Here is a 16,044-nt window from a genome sequence, read left to right as displayed (position 1 = left end):
GTGTTTCCATTCATTGACAGTAAACAAGTGTACTGGGTGTTTCCATTCATTGCAGCAAACAGGGACACTGGATGTTTCCATTCATTGACAGCAAACAAGGTTACTGGGTGTTTCCATTCAAATATGTGGTAGCAAATCTACAAGGGGTAGTGCAAGCACTCTGCTGGCCAAGTGCTTTGTGCTGCTGATATGTGCTAAACTGCTTGATCTAAAAAAAAGAGTAGTACGTGTGTTCATCCAGTGCTATGTGCTGCTACGTCATACATAAATACACAGGGTGGTACAAGCAGGCTGCTGTGCTACTATAAGGCAACCTGTTTACCAAGTGCTACCTGCTACATAATAGAGCCGCCCAGCTTTACCTATAAAATATTCATACACCCTTTAATAACCAGGTAATTCACCTGTATAACATTGACTTGTGACTTTATTACCGGCAATTTTGGGGTGTCAGATGCTTCCCCTGCTGTCCCAGTTGCATTCCAGTGGTGTTGGCATCATTTCCTGAGGTGTCATTGTGGACTTGGAGACCTCAAAGTGGTCAAATAGATGTTTTTCAATAATCGAATACTTGTTGCCATAGACTTTAACCCCTTGCCGCAAAATGACGTTTGGGAAACGTCATGTAAAGCAGGTAGTTCCCGCAACATGACGTTTCCCAAACGTCATATCTTCCCTGCCTCCCCCCGCTAACCCTAGGTGAGATCGGGCAGCGGGAGGAAGCTATGTCACATAGCCTCCTCCCGCTGCCTCTGCCCGGAGGGGAGCCGCACTCCCCCCGGGCAGTTAACCCCATAGACGCCGCCGTCAATGCGACCGCAGCGTCTATGGGGATATTTCTGCATTGGGAGGCGATCGGGCGGCGGAAGGGGGCTGTGGCATGTTGCTTCCTCCCGCCACCACTACAGATCCTCCCTCGGCAGTTCCCTGCCCCCCCCCGGTACTGGCGGATCGCCGCTATTACCGTTATAGCGGCGATCCGCCAGTACCGGCGCCGCCGCTGCATTTCATTTCCCCCCACCGTGATTCACGGTGGGGGGAGATGAAATAAGTATTAATCAGACTTCAGATCAGTCCCCTAGTGGCCGATCTCTAACCCCCCCCTCCCCGGGCGGCCATCAAATCCAAGATGGCCGCCCCCATCGCTGCGAACAAACGATGTTTGTTCGCAGCGATGGAAATAAAAAAATGAATGAAAACCCCATGCTCTCCGCCACCGGAGGTAGCGGAGAGCATGGGGCAGTGGGGCATTTGGTCTCTGTCACTAAACTATGATTACTGTGATAGAAAATATTACAGTAATCATAGTAATATAGTAAAAATGAAAGTGTAAAAAGTACAAGTGAAAAAGTGTAAATGTGAAAAAGTGAAAAACATACAAACAAAATAAAACACACTTTTTATTATAGTAATAATTGCGGTTTACTCCCAGATTACCCGTAACCACCGCAGGTTGCCCGTATCCGCCCCAGTTTGCCCGTAACCGCCGCAGGTTGCCCGCAAACACGCCAGATTACATGTAACCACCGCACGTTGCCCATAACCACCACATCTTGACCGTAACCACCCCAAATTGCCAGTGACCCCCTCCAGATTGCCCGTAACTACCGCACGCTGCCTCTGACCACCGCACGTTGCTTCTGACCACTGCACGTTGCCTCTAACCACCGCATGTTGCCCATTACCTTTGCACATTGCCTATAACCACCGCACGTTGCCTGTAACCACCACATGTTGACCGTAACCACCCCGAATTGCCAGTGACCCCCTCCAGATGGTGCGTAATCAGCCCCGATTGCCCGTAACCCCCCAGATTGCACGTAACCACCGCACGTTGCCTCTGACCACCGCACGTTGCCTCTGACCACCGCACGTTGCCTATAACCACCGCACGTTGCCTCTAACCACCCCAAATTGCCAGTGACCCTCTCCAGATTGCCCGTAACCATGCCAGATTGCCTGTAACGGCCCCAAATTACAGGTATCCATCCCAGATTACCTATAAGCACTTCAGTTTATCCGTAACCACCCACGTTGCCTGTAACCACCCCACGTTTCCCGTAACCACCCCACGTTGCCCGTAACCACCCCACGTTGCCCGTAACCACCCCAGATTGTCTGTAACCACCACAGGTTGCCCATAACCACCCCAGGTTGCCCATAACCACCCCAGGTTGCCCGTGACCACACCAGGTTGCCCGTGACCACCCCAGGTTGCCTGTGACCACCCCAGGTTGCCAGTGACCACCCCATATTACCTGTAATCTCATTTTTTATTGTATTTTAGTAACTGCGCTATTCTAATAACTATTACTAGCTGCGGTTTTGCTCCAGCAAATTGGCGCTCCCTTCCTTCTGAGCCCGGCTGTGTGCCCATACTGTGGTTTATGCCCACATATGGGGTACCGTTTTACTCAGAAGAAGCTGTGTTACAGATTTTGGGGTACGTTTTCTCTCCTGTTCCTCGTGAAATTAAGAAATTTTTAACTAAACAAACATATTATTGGAAAAATTTGAGTTTTTCATTTTTACTGTCTTATTTTGAATACTTTCCTCTAATACCTGTGGGGTCAAACCGCTCACTGCACCCCAAGATGAATTCTTTCAGGGGTGTACTTTCCTAAATGGGGTGACTTTTGCTGGGGTTCTATTCTGCTGACACTACAGGGGCACTGCAAACGCACCTGGCACTCAGAAACTTCTTCGAAAAAATCTACACTGAAAATGCTAATTGGCGCTCCTTCCCTTCTGAGCCCGGCTGGGTGCCCATACAGTGGTTTATGCCCACATATGGGGTACCGTTCTACTCAGGGGAACCTGCGTTACAGATTTGGCCATGCAGATTCTCCCCTGTTCCTAGTGAAATTGAGAAATTTCAAACTAAACGAACATATTATTGGAAAAATTCTAGTTTTTCAATTTTACTGTCTTATTTTGAATACTTTCCTCTAATACCTGTGGGGTCAAAATGGTCACCACACCCCAAGATGAATTCTTTGACGGGTGTACTTTCCAAAATAGGGTGACTTTTGGGGGGGTTCTCTTCTGCGGACACTACAGGGGCACTGCAAACGCACCTGGCTCTCAGAAACTACTTCAGCAAAATCTGAACTGAAAATGCTAATAGGAGCTCCCTTCCTTCTGAGCCCTCCTGTGTGGCCATACAGTGGTTTATGCCCACATATGGGGTACAGTTGTACTCAGGAGAACCTGCGTTACAAATTTTGGGGTGCAGATTCTCTCTTGTTCCTTGTGAAATTGAGAAATTTCAAACTAAACGAACATATTATAGGAAAAATTCAAGTTTTTCGTTTTTACTGTCTAATTTTAAATACTTTCCTCTAATACCTGTGGGGTCAAAATGGTTACCACACCCCAAGATGAATTCTTTGAGGGGTGTACTTTCCAAAATGGGGTGACTTTTGTGGGGGTTCTCTTCTGCGGACACTACAGGGGCGCTGCAAACGCACCTGGCGCTCAGAAACTTCTTCAGCAAAATCGGCATTGAAAAAGCTAATTGGCGCTCCTTTTCTTCTGAGCCCGGCTGTGTACCCATACAGTGGTTTATGCCCACATATGGGGTACCGTTGTATTCAGGAGAACCTTCTTTACAAATTTTGGGGTACTTTTTTTCTCTTGTTCCTCGTGAAATTGAGAAATTTCAAACTAAACAAACATATTATTGGAAAAATTCGTGTTTTTCATTTTTACTGTCTAATTTTGAATACTTTCCTCTAATGCATGTGGGGTCAAAATGCTCATCCTACCCAAAGATGAATTCTTTGAGGGGTGTACTTTCGAAAAAGTGGTGACTTTTGGGGGGATTCTATTCTGCGGACACTACAGGGGCTCTGCAAATGCACCTGGCACTCAGAAACTTCTTCAGCAAAATCTGCATTAAAAAAGCTAATTGGCGCTCCTTTACTTCTGAGCCCGGCTGTGTGCCCATACAGTGCCCACATCTGGGGTTTCGTTGTATTCAGGAGAACCTTCTTTACAAATTTTGGCATGCTTTTTTTCTCATGTTCCTTTTGAAAATGAGAAACTTTAATCTAAACGTATATATTATTTGAAAATTTAAATTTTCGATTTTTTTACGGCCTACTTGTGAATACTTTCCTCCAGCCCCTGTAGGGTTAAAATGCTCATTATACCCCTAGATTAATTCTTTAAGGTGTCTAGTTTCCAAAATGGGGTCACTTATGGGGGTTTCCAGTATACAAGCCTTTTAAATCCATTTAAAAAAAGAACTGGTCCCTAAAAAAAAATCAGTTTTGGAAATTTAGACAAAATGTGATAATTTGCTCATAAATTTCTAAGCCCCGTAACACCCTAAAAAAGTAAAATATGTTTCCCAAATTATGCCAGAATAAAGAGGACATATTGGTAATGTGATTTAGTAACTAATTTATGTGCTATGACTTCCTTTTTTAGAAGCAGAGAATTTCAGAAGTTCATAAAATGCAAAATTTTAAAATTTTTCTTGATATTTTGATGTTTTTCACAAAAAATACACAAAGTAGTGACCAAATTTTGCTACTAATATAAAGTGTCATATGTGACGAAAAAACAATCTCAGAATCGCTAGCATACGTTAAAGCATCACTGAGCTATAAGCGCATAAAGTGAGACAGGTCAGATTTTGAAAAATTAGCCTGGTCATTAAGGCCAAAACAGGCTTTAGAGGCAAGGGGTTAATGGGATTGAATTTTTGATCAAATATTCGAATTTTAGGAGATATGCGTACGAATATCGAATATTCCAGATTCATTACGAACTTTCTCAAAGTTTGGTTCGGTGATGAACCAAACTTTTTGCAAAGTTCATAACGAATCTGGTTCGTTACGGTTCGGTTCGCTCATCCCTAGTTAAAAGTTATTTTTCATGACAAGTACTTTTTGTGTAATGTGCTAGGATAACTTATTTTGACTTCAGCAGTGTAGTTGAATATTTTATCAAACAAGGATTGTGATGAAGCTAGCTATATCTGTAGATACCTAAATAGATACTTAAAAGGACTCTGTACCCACAATCTGCCCCCCCCCCCCAACCCCCCCGCCCCAAAACTACTTGTACCTTCAGATAGCTGTTTTTAATCCAAAATCTGTCCTGCGGTCTGTTCGGCAGCGGATGCAGTTATTGTCATAAAAACAACTTTTAATCCGGCAGCGCTGTGTCTAACGGCCGGGGCTTACATTTGAATATGCATTAGGCTGGCACACCCTCTCTGTCCTTTCTCCCCACCCTCCTCATCATTAGGAATGCTCCATGCAGATTGCCTCCTATTCCCCACCTGGGTGAATAATGAACATGAGCTGGATCGTTAAGACACCTTTGCAAAGCTCAAACAGCAGAAAATGTTCCTGGAACATTCCTAATGATGAGGAGGGTGGGGAGGAAGGACGGAGAGGTGGCGCCAGCCTAATGCATATACAAATGTAAGCCCCCGCCGTTAGACACAGTGCTGCAGGATTAAAATTTGTTTTTATGACAATAACTGCATCCCCTGCCGAACAGACCACAGGACAGATCTTGGATTAAAAGCAGCCATCGGAAGGTACAAGTGGTTTAAGGGGGACAGATTATGGGTACAAAATCGCTTTAAATACATAAATGATGCAGAGTCTCCTATAATTAAAGCAAATCTACCATCAACAGATTGGCTTTAATTTTTGCCCATGGATGGACCGACACCAGCGTGGGGAAGCCGGTGTAGCAGTCCTTTTTTTTGAACTGCCGTTCCCGTGTACAGAGCTGTTCTATTGCCAGGGGTGTAGCACAGGAGGTGGGCCAGCCTATGCCCAGTGGGAGAAAACACCTGCCCCTCTTTGATGCAGCTCCATTGATTCTAAAGGAGCTGCGTCATAGAGGGGCGGGGCTTTCCTCCCACTGGCGGGTGGCCGGGTGTCTGGGAATAAAACAGCTCAGTAGGCAGGAATCGGCCAGCGGTTCCAAAAAAGGACTGTGGCACTGGCTTTCCTGTGCCAGCGCCGTTCTATCCATGTGCACAACTTAAAGCAAATGTACTGATGGTACATTTGCTTAACCCTTAGAGGACCGGGCCAATTTCAATTTTTGTATTTTCGTTTTTACCACCTTGCTCTTAAAAGGCCATTTTTGCATTTTTTTTTACCTAGAAACCCACGTGATCCCTTATTTTTTGGGACACTAATTGTACTTTAAAATGACAGGCTGAATTTGCTCATAAAGTACACAGCAAAAACAGGAAAAAATTAAATGTGTGGTGAAATTGAAAAAAAAAAAATGCATTTTTTTATTTGGAGGGTTTTTGTTTTTACACCCGTTTACCCTGGCGTGAAACTGGCTTGTTATATATGTTCCTCAAGTTGTTACGATTACAACGATATGAAACATGTATAACTTTTATTTTATCTGATGGCTTGTAAAAAATTGAAACCATTGTTAACATAAATATGTTCCTTAAAATCGCTCTCTTTCCGTGCTTATAGCGCATTTATCCTTTGGTCTATGGGGCTGACTGAGAGGTCATTTTTTGCGCCATGATGTTTTCTTTCTATCGGTACTTTGATTGCCCATATGCAAGTTTTTGATCACTTTTTATTTACAATTTTTCTGGATTTGATGCGACCAAAAATGTGCAATTTGGCACTTTTTTACACTTATACTAGAAGCCCCCCTGGGGTTAGGGTTACTCCCCCTTGGGTTATGGTTATTCCCCTGGGGGACTTGTAGTATAAGTACACTGATCTCTCATTGAAATCTATGCAGTATAGTTATACTGCATAGATCAATAAGATCGGCACTGCAGCTGCAGCCGAAAGAATTCAAATGCCAAGCCAGGATCAGCGCCATTACGGCGCAGACCCCGGCCAGGTAAGGACACAGGGATTGCCCCACTAGACACCGGGGAACGTGCTACAAGTAGTAATCAGATGCAGCTGTCAACTTTGACAGCTGCACCTGTTTACTTAATTAGCGGTCACGGTCAGATCGCCGTGCCCGCTAATTAAGTAATCAGGTGCAGCTGTCAAAGTTACAAGTGGCACCCGGGACTGCGGCGGTTCAGAGCGGGGCTGCCACGCGGCCCCGCTCTGGACTCCCCTAGGTGGCCCAGAACGTGCCTGTATGCCCAGGGTCGTCTAGGGGGTTAAAGTGTGCATACTCTCTTACCTTATATGCAGCGCTGGCGATCCATTCTTTGGACTCTACTACTTTTTGGGCCACATACATTTTATTTAAAGCATGTGCTACAGCATATACAGAAGTATACATTGTATATGTCATATAGTAGGTTTCCGCCTTATCTTCCAATAAATGGCGCCTCCATAAGGTTTCCTTGGAGCAATCTCCTGTTTCACTAAGATTACTGAGAAATAGATGAGGGCAACGCATATTAAATAATAAAAATTCTCTAATGAACATGTTACTTGGATTATCTGTCCAAACTGTTTCTAGACTAAACTTTGGTAAGCCCGGCATTTTTCCGCCGTGCACAGAAATCATTAGGGATCCATTTATAACATGTAAATACCTTGTAAATTCATAGTCAGTAAGAATAGTCATTGATACGGATAATAAATAGACTTTGTCTGTAAAAAAGTTGTCTGAGGTATACAGAAGTAGACCTAATAAGAGAAAACTATTGCAGTATAGTAAGACAACATTACTGGTGGATCGATTAATAACTTTCGCCATGTGCGGTATTATAAGATGATTTGTTTGGGAATCATGAGGAATGTGCATGTCGAATTCTATACAGATTCCCATCCTCTTCAGTTCATGTCTAAAATATTCACTAGCATCATCATTCATACCATCTGATGTGATAAATCCTACCCAAGTCCATCTGAAATGAATCAGAAGTTGGATGATCACATGAAACTGGGAGTACTCGTTTGGAACAGTTCGGTAAAGCGTTGGAGCGCCAATCTTTTTCTTGAATTCTGGATTTAATGCACCGTAACTAATCTGCATAGACAAAGTGTCAAGTATTATGTCTTACTACAAGGTACAATACAGCTATGCTATTATATGAGTAAAGCACTGGAGGCCTAATATGAATTTATTTAAAATAGGAAATATCAGACACAAACACTGAAGGAGCCATGGTAGGTATTGCAAACTCTCAACGTAGCTGATTCTGAGGGACTCTATGGTTGGTTAATCTTAAAGAGGCCGACGAGTGTTGTTATTTTTCGTTCGTTATTTTCCACTGACGGCAGTCTACAATGATCATGATCATTATAAACGGCTGTTAATGGCAAATAACGGACCTCTTTTTTACCCAAGGCTGGATGCACACACTGTAAAATGTAAAAGAATAAAGAAAAAAAAAAGCACAAAAATAGATATAAAAAAAGCATTAAAATAGATATAAAAATAAAAATACAGGGTGTGTGTGGGGGTTATCATTGCTTTTTTTTTTGTGTGTGTGTTAATCTCTGTACTTGTTTTTTTCTGATCTACCGTATTTGTGATTTAAAATTCACAACGTGTGTACAATTTTTTTTTGTCTTTATACTGTGCCTAACTAAATCAGTTTGTAGTCTGCTTGGTTAGACAAAATCATTTTATTTTTCTTTGAAACTGCAAAAATCAGAAAGGTCTCTGCACATAGAAGATACATTTTGTGCAAAAACAAATCTGCAAACAATAAGTACACCCCCCCCCCCCCCACACACACACACACCCCCTTTCCAATGAACACATTATTAGATAATTTCATACCTGGGGATAGCCATATAGATGGGTAACTTGTGATATTACTTTGGTAATTGGAGATAATACATGTCCGACTACAGCAATCATTCTTTGTCTCTTTTTGCAAAAATAGTTCAGTGTTGGAAATTCATCTTCTGATATAGTACAAAAAACACTTTTTAATGCTACCAGTTCATTTGCACAAGCATCATAGATATGGAATCCCAGGGTAATGTTTGGAAGGATTTCAGTGCTGTTATTGATCTCTTCTATGGCATAGATGAAGGCCAACATATGTCTTAGGTAGCGGAATGAAGGTCTGCCAAAACAAAGTATAACATCCCTTTATGAGTGTTATGGTGCCTGTTTTTGATCAACAATGTCCCCCTATGACGGGACACTTTTTATTATTATTTTATCTAAAATACATTTTTATTAGGATTTTTACCATCTAAAAATCATAGTATGGATACTGCACATTAGCTGCCATAATAAGTATAATAACATCACTGATGACTGGTTCATATCAATATGTGCATTTAGGTAAATTTTTGTAAATCTAAGACTATTTTTAGATGAATATATGGATTTTTTGCCCAGTTTTCGCCTAACTCTATTTGTAAACCAGTATTCGACAGGCGAATTTTTTTAGATGCTACTTTTTTAAAAAAATCGGCCTGTTTTGAGTATTCACCCAAAAGTTTGCATAATGCAGGATTAGCGCCCAATTTATCGTTTGCGACTTTTTTATAAGTCGCACAAACAGGTGCAGGTCTGGTCAGTACCAGGCGAATATGCTTGCACAATTTTTGTGCGACATTTTTGTGAGTTTTTACTTAGATACATACTCTGGCAGTGCTACATATTAATAAATCAGTTACAAGCTATTGGAACAAAATATACACCAATGCCCATTAGAATAGTTGCACACATTAGATTCCTTAGTAAATGTCCATCAGTGTTTCCACACACACAATTTTTTTTTTTTTTTTTTTTTTTATAATCACGATCATTATTAATATGCAACATTCTAAAAAAAAAAGTAATTTTTTTGCCTTTAAAAAAGTTTAGAGAACATAGATGGAAATTGCTGAAAAACATGGACCTGCTGTAATAATACTTTTTTTTTTTTTTTTTTTACAGATTTAGGCTTTGTTTACACAATGTTGTTTTGCTGCCTTCCTTTTGGACGGCCATCATTCTAACTCTGAAAGACAAATATCGTTTGATAATGAGGGCCCCAAATAATGATCATGGTCACTATTTTTGGCCGTTATTATCAAAAGACATCTGTCTTTTGGCATCAAAAGGATGACCCTATAAAAAGAAATAGTGTTGAACAGACCCTGAATCCTAGCTGTACCCTTTGAAAATACAAATTATTAGGAGGTGTAATGCCACTATGACAATAGTAATAGAATGATCACTGCTATGGTACTTACAAAAAACAAACCGGTACAGTAGGATACTCATTGAATGTATAGTCAACATCTCCGTGATGCAAAGATATCTGCAGAATTCCATCAATTGCAATATCCCCATCTTTAGAATAACTTGTTGGCCATTCATGTGAATTTTTCTTCAAGACGCAGCTTTGTCTTTTGTAATATTCAGTGTCTTTTGCAAGTGGAAACATAAGAAAATCCAAAACTATTAACAATAGACACATAATTACATGCAGAGTCTTCATTTTCAATTGTTTCTGACAGGTGGCAACAATATACAAAGTGGAGAGCTAAATCCATCAAATCGATGTGCCTTGCCTTTATAGTATTGCTGATTCCCTTCACAAGCACCCAGGGATTTGTCTGGTTGTTACATTGTCTAAAATCATATCTAAGTATATATTCTGGTAATAGAACATAATTGAAAAACAAGCATTATTTTTTTTCTTAACACAATATGGCATTACATTTTCAACCTGGTTTCAAAATCACAGAAAATGGGAAGTACGTTTTTATACATTGTTTCAGAACTTGGGGAAGTTTTTTGCATTAGTAAATCCCTACTTGTTAGAGTCCCTTGATCTGCTGACCACAAAGGGTACCAAGCAATCTGTTAAGAAATTAGTCAGTATTGGTCAATTTCAAAAGTGGTAAATTTTACATGAGAAATTTGTGGTAGAAAATTCCTCCGGCACCAGAAATTATATTTTTGGCAGATTGGCTGGTGGCTGGCTCATCTACCGTTATGTGGATGACCCTATTTATAGAAGATTGCTGGATCATTATACAAAACACTTTCTGTCTTTTGTCTCAGTCCTGTTTCCTCCTGGTGCGGTATTGCAGGAAAAAAATGCTTTGAGTCTTGCGGCGCAGGATCAAGGAGGCGGGCCTAAAATATTTTTGCCCTAGGTCTGTAACGCCTCTTTCTTCTTGCTGCCAACTCCTCTTTTCTAGCTACGCCCCTTGTTTGGCTTTTCCTAATTTGCACCAAACCAGTCACAAGCATGCGCCATTGCAACATGAGGCAGTCCAGGGAGCAGAAAGTATCTTTTTCAGGTACATGCAACTTTTTGGTCATTATTAGAGAGGAGCAAACATGCTCGTTCAAGCTCACTATTTGCTGGAGTTCTGTAGTACTTGAAAGTACTCAATATTAAAATGAATTCTGGGACATGCAGCATGGTGGCTTGGTCTTTAGCACTGTAGCCTTGCAGCGCTGGGGTCCTGGGTTCAAATCCCATAGAGGGCAACAGCTGCTAAGAATTTGTATGTTCCCTTTGTGTTTGTGTGGGTTTCCTCCCAAAACATACAGACAGGTCAATTTAGATTGTGAGCCCTTATAGGGACAGGGTCCAAAATTGGTAAACCTCAGTACTTTATGTAAGTGCTGCATGCATAGCAGTGGTTACCTGGGTGTAAATAGTACAATATAGTTTATTTATTTATTTATTTGCGGGGTTGGCGGTCGCTGACCGACACATTGTGGAGTTAGCGTAGGGACCCGTGTGGACCAGAGGACCTGCGCGGTGGTACACGGGGCAATATGGCTTGATCAATTCATATACAGACACTCTGGTGTTGATTTTTAATATAGGCCTAGCGGCATTAGTATCAGCCATAGATGGGATGTGCAGCCGTTCCACTCTCTCCAGTTCGTGTTTCACAATATAGTTTATACTATAGGTGGAATGGTATATAGCTAGTAAATGTCAGTTATATCCACAACTATCCAAAAGTCCTTTTTAGGGCAAGAAAAATAAATCATCGGCCATGTAGTATATTACCAGAATTATACAGTCTAACCAGTGTCTAATCTAGTGTGACAGTCTAGTGGTGGTGCTTGAGTATACACCACTGTGGTACTCTTTTTTGCTGACAGTAGTATACAGTATGTACTACTATCCAAAACTTCAAACAGTTATTTTTCCTACTAATGTTATGCTTTCTTGAATAATAAACCCCAAAGTTCATCTGCCATGCAATATAATACCAGTATTTTATAGTCAAACCTGTGTCCTAGTGCGACAGTCTAGTGGTGCTCACTGAGTATACGCCATTGTATACTGTGGAGTATGTGTTAAATAAAGGAATGTTACGTGTTGTAATCTGATAGTAACAGAAATCATGGGCAAGACTAGTGGGAAGGGATGAGGATGTGGGTGTGGTGAGTCACGGGCTGCTGAGAGACCACGAGAATGCAGCTTAGCCAGGATCTCTGACTTTGTCTGTCGGTTCTTATTAAGACCCTATGGTGCCTTTCATATTGTTTTAGCCCTACTGAGCTGTGTGCATCATTTTGCAGATTTTAATTTTTGGTAAGGGCCACAATGGAAATATTTCTGATAAAAAGCGATATGGAGTAATATTCTTAAGTGAGGTTCTTCATAATCATGTGGTACAAAAAAACGCATGAACACGTTCATGAAAAAAATTGGAATTTTTTTTTAACAATTTAAGAGGTAAAAGCAATAAAACAAAATTACACTCTCCCGTGTTGAAATGATTACGTGAAATACATCGATTGACTTAAAACTTTTTTTCTTATGAGAAATTTACCAATCAAATCCATTGTTTATTGTATATTCAGAAGATTAATAAGATGTGGTGGTAGAACAACAGATTCTAGTAGCATCTTGGTCCTGGTTAATGACGGCATTTACGTAAGAAGCAATAATGTTTCATAGGTGGTAGGTGGTAATATGTGTGGAGAGTATATTACAGATTTGATATCAAGACCCAAACTATACCTGTTCTAGGGTCATTGGATTAAGTTTAAAGTGACATATGGGCACAGTAGGTTTGACACCCTACCCTAGTTTAACATCTACTGTATATCATGAGGATTTTTCTAAGAATATGTTTGATTGGAGAAGATCTTGCATTATGTTTTTTCTTACGGTGCCTATGACAACTTTATTTCTGACACTGTAGATAATAGGGTTTAGCATGGGAGTCACAGCTGAGTAGAGTACAGAGACAGATTTGTCCAGGTCTGGAGAGGAATGTGAATGTGGACGTAAATACAGAATCATAATGGTCCCATAGTAAACAGTGACCACAATGATGTGGGAAGCACACGTGGAAAGAACTTTATACCTCCCATCAGAAGAACTGATTTTTAAGATGGTGGAAAGAATATGAATGTATGAAATCAGAATTAGAACGAATGATAGACTGACTATGATCCCTGCTGTAATATACATTGACAGCTCATGGAGCCAGGTATCACTGCAGGATATTTGTAAAAATGGGGGGACCTCACAAAAGAAGTGGTTGAGATGGCGGGAATGGCAGAAGGACATCTGGAAGGTGTAGACCACTTGTATCATTGAGTTGATGAAGCAAGAGGTCCATGATACTGTAGTAAGACCAATACATAGCTTTTTGCTCATGATAGTATTGTAGTGTAGTGGCTTACAGATGGCAGCAAATCTATCATAGGCCATAATGGTAATTATCAAACACTCGGTAGAACCGAAAGCCAAATGAAAGTACATCTGGACCACACATTCTGCTAGAGAGATACTCTTGTCCTTGGATAATGAGTTCTTCAAGATTTTAGGTACCACGGTGGTCGAGAAGCAAATGTCGATGAAGGAAAGATTAGTGAGAAAAAAGTACATGGGAGTGTGAAGTTTTGTATTAACACTCACCACAAGGATCAGTAGAAAGTTTGCTAACAACGTAATGAGATATATCACCAAGAATGTAAGGAAGCCAATAGTTTGTAAGTAGGGAATAGAGGACAAACCAAGGAGAATAAATCTTGAAGAGGATTGGTTAAACAGTTCCATAACTAATAAAGTAGAACCTGTCATGGACAAGAAGTTAAAGGGGTTATGTAAGCAGTGTGTAAGCGACCCAATGTTCAGAAGACAAGGAGATCTTTGCTTTACTGCTGGTTCACTGATAACCCCTGACCTCTGCACATTTTCCTACTTGATTGCAGAAGCCCAGAGGTCAGGGGTTATCAGTACAGTGAAGCAGAGCTCTCTTTGTCTTCTGCTTGTTAAACCTTTTTTGTGTTGCAGCATGTAAGTAAACATTGGGTCACTTACACACTGCAGTACATTAGGGGTTAAGCAGAAGGACACAGGACAGCTCTTACTTTCTCCCCTGGGCCCCCCCTCCGGCACCGGTCCCATAGCAGATGCCTACCCTGGTAGGTGCACCACTGCCGCATTTACACATTCAGTGATTTTTAAGGTCCCTGGATAAAGTCCACTATGTATCTCCGTGATCCGTGAAAAAACATTGGTTTTGCATCCGTGTCTGTGTTTTTATCAAGGCTCTGTTTAAAGCTTTTTTAAATTACACTTATTACATCACAATTGTGTTTTTAACAAATTGCAGGGATGTACACGCCTGTTAGAATGTGCAGTCCCTGAAAAACACAATAGATTCCAGGTGGGAAACTTTGGCGTGATCTTGTACTAGTTCTATTTTTTCATGAAAGGGATTGTGGATCCGTGAAAACAACAGACCAGGTGAATAGCCCATTCGAAAGCAATGGGCTATAAAATTGTCCACAACTTGTTGGAATGTGTGAATAAGACTTTATTCTTACATCATGACCTTTTTGGTACAGCAGTGTAATCTCTTTTTGCCATTATTAAGATTTCTCTAAAGGGCTGAAGATTCCCCATCCCCGATATGGTGGCTAAAGTTGTTAAAGCAAAACCTGAAAGCTAAGGGTTATGATCTGTTTTTCTGTATATCTTTTACATCAATGAACTGTGTTTTTGTACCTGTGGATTATGTTTCTTGATGTTCAGCTATCCAGTTGTGTGGTTTCCAATATATGGTAGTACTGTAAATACAGTACTGTGTGCTAGAAATGTGCCCTTACATATATATAATGTTACAAAATCTCTAATTGTCCCTGGAGCGATCACTGGACCATGAAAACAAATCCCACTGTCTTTGGGGATTGTTTCTTAATTGGAACATTTATTTCCTTTCTATGCTTGTATTTTATGCAAATATTGATGTAAAAAATGTAATAATATTTCACTTTAACCCCTTAACGACATCGGGCGTAAGAATACGCCCCCGCAGGGTGGGCTTTAACGCAAACGGGCGTATACTTACGCCCGATATTTCCCCGATCGCTGTGTGTTCACACACAGCGGTCGGGGAAGATGGCCTGCTATAATGTATAGCAGGCCATCTCTGCTCGTCGGCACGGGGGGTAATTAACCCCTCCCGTGCCGACAATCGCTGCTATATGCTGATCAATACAGATCAGCATATAGCAGCTAAAAACAGCTTTCCAGGTCATCAGTGACCCGGTGACCCGGAAAGCAATGGCGATTGGTGCTGTCCGAGATAGCACCAATTGCCATAAGTGTCCCCACCAAAGATGGCGCCGATGCCACCCCCACGATCGCCGTGATAGGCCAGCCAGTACCGGCCGGCCCATCAAGGCGATCATACTGTAAAAACACAGTTTTGCCGGGTTCTGCACCCCTCAGCTAGGTAGCTGAGAGGTGCAGAACAGATGTGTGTGGTGCAGGTGTACCATACTCACCTGATCTGGGCGTCCGGAGCGACGATCTGCGGTCCGCGCCGTCCTCGTGTCTTCTTCGCTTCACTTCCGAGTTCGGTCGTCCAGCGTCGGAAATCTTCGGAAACGCTGGGGTCCTCGGGTTCGGCGGGTCTCGGCAATCTCCGGCAGTGTCGCTCTACTGCCCCCTAGCGGCTGATCAGTGAATATCATTCACTGATCAGTTGCTTTGGGTTAAAAAGATTTTTTTTTATAATTTTTTTTCCGAATTTTTTTTTTTTTTGCACCCTAACGCCGCTGAGTGCTGATCAGCATCGCACATAAGTGCGCCGCCGATCAGCAACTCCTCCATTTTGGTGTAGGGGTGTTTTTTCCCCCCTATATCCTAGCGCCACTGTCTGCTGATAAGTG

At 41.6% G+C, this 16,044-nt stretch overlaps 2 protein-coding genes across 2 annotated transcripts in view; both read right to left on the bottom strand.

Moving 5' to 3' along the window:
* Positions 1-10,372, bottom strand: part of LOC138770485 (vomeronasal type-2 receptor 26-like) — a 30,310-nt gene extending 19,938 nt beyond the window's left edge. The window contains exons 1-4 of the mRNA XM_069949590.1: positions 10,125-10,372; positions 8,710-9,001; positions 7,514-7,950; positions 7,153-7,348 (exon numbers count right to left, since the gene is read on the bottom strand). Of these exons, the coding sequence (XP_069805691.1) occupies positions 7,153-7,348; positions 7,514-7,950; positions 8,710-9,001; positions 10,125-10,372 (1,173 nt within the window). The remainder of the gene's footprint in view (positions 1-7,152; positions 7,349-7,513; positions 7,951-8,709; positions 9,002-10,124) is intronic.
* Positions 10,373-12,961: 2,589 nt separating this feature from the next.
* LOC138770483 (olfactory receptor 10A7-like) lies at positions 12,962-13,921 on the bottom strand. Its single transcript, XM_069949589.1, has one exon. It carries the CDS (start codon positions 13,919-13,921, stop codon positions 12,962-12,964), a length of 960 nt encoding a protein of 319 aa, XP_069805690.1.
* Between the last annotated feature and the right edge of the window lie 2,123 nt (positions 13,922-16,044).

The sequence above is a fragment of the Dendropsophus ebraccatus genome, chromosome 13 (assembly GCF_027789765.1).
Source record: "Dendropsophus ebraccatus isolate aDenEbr1 chromosome 13, aDenEbr1.pat, whole genome shotgun sequence".
In the NCBI taxonomy this organism is placed as follows: Eukaryota; Metazoa; Chordata; class Amphibia; order Anura; family Hylidae; genus Dendropsophus; species Dendropsophus ebraccatus.
The sequence above is the reverse complement of the archived record's forward strand: the minus strand, read 5'-3'. Positions and strand labels throughout refer to the sequence as shown.

Excerpts from the sequence above, each read along its gene's own strand:
- LOC138770483 (XM_069949589.1), bottom strand. The coding sequence starts at position 13,921 with ATGGAACTGTTTAACCAATCCTCTTCAAGATTTATTCTCCTTGGTTTG.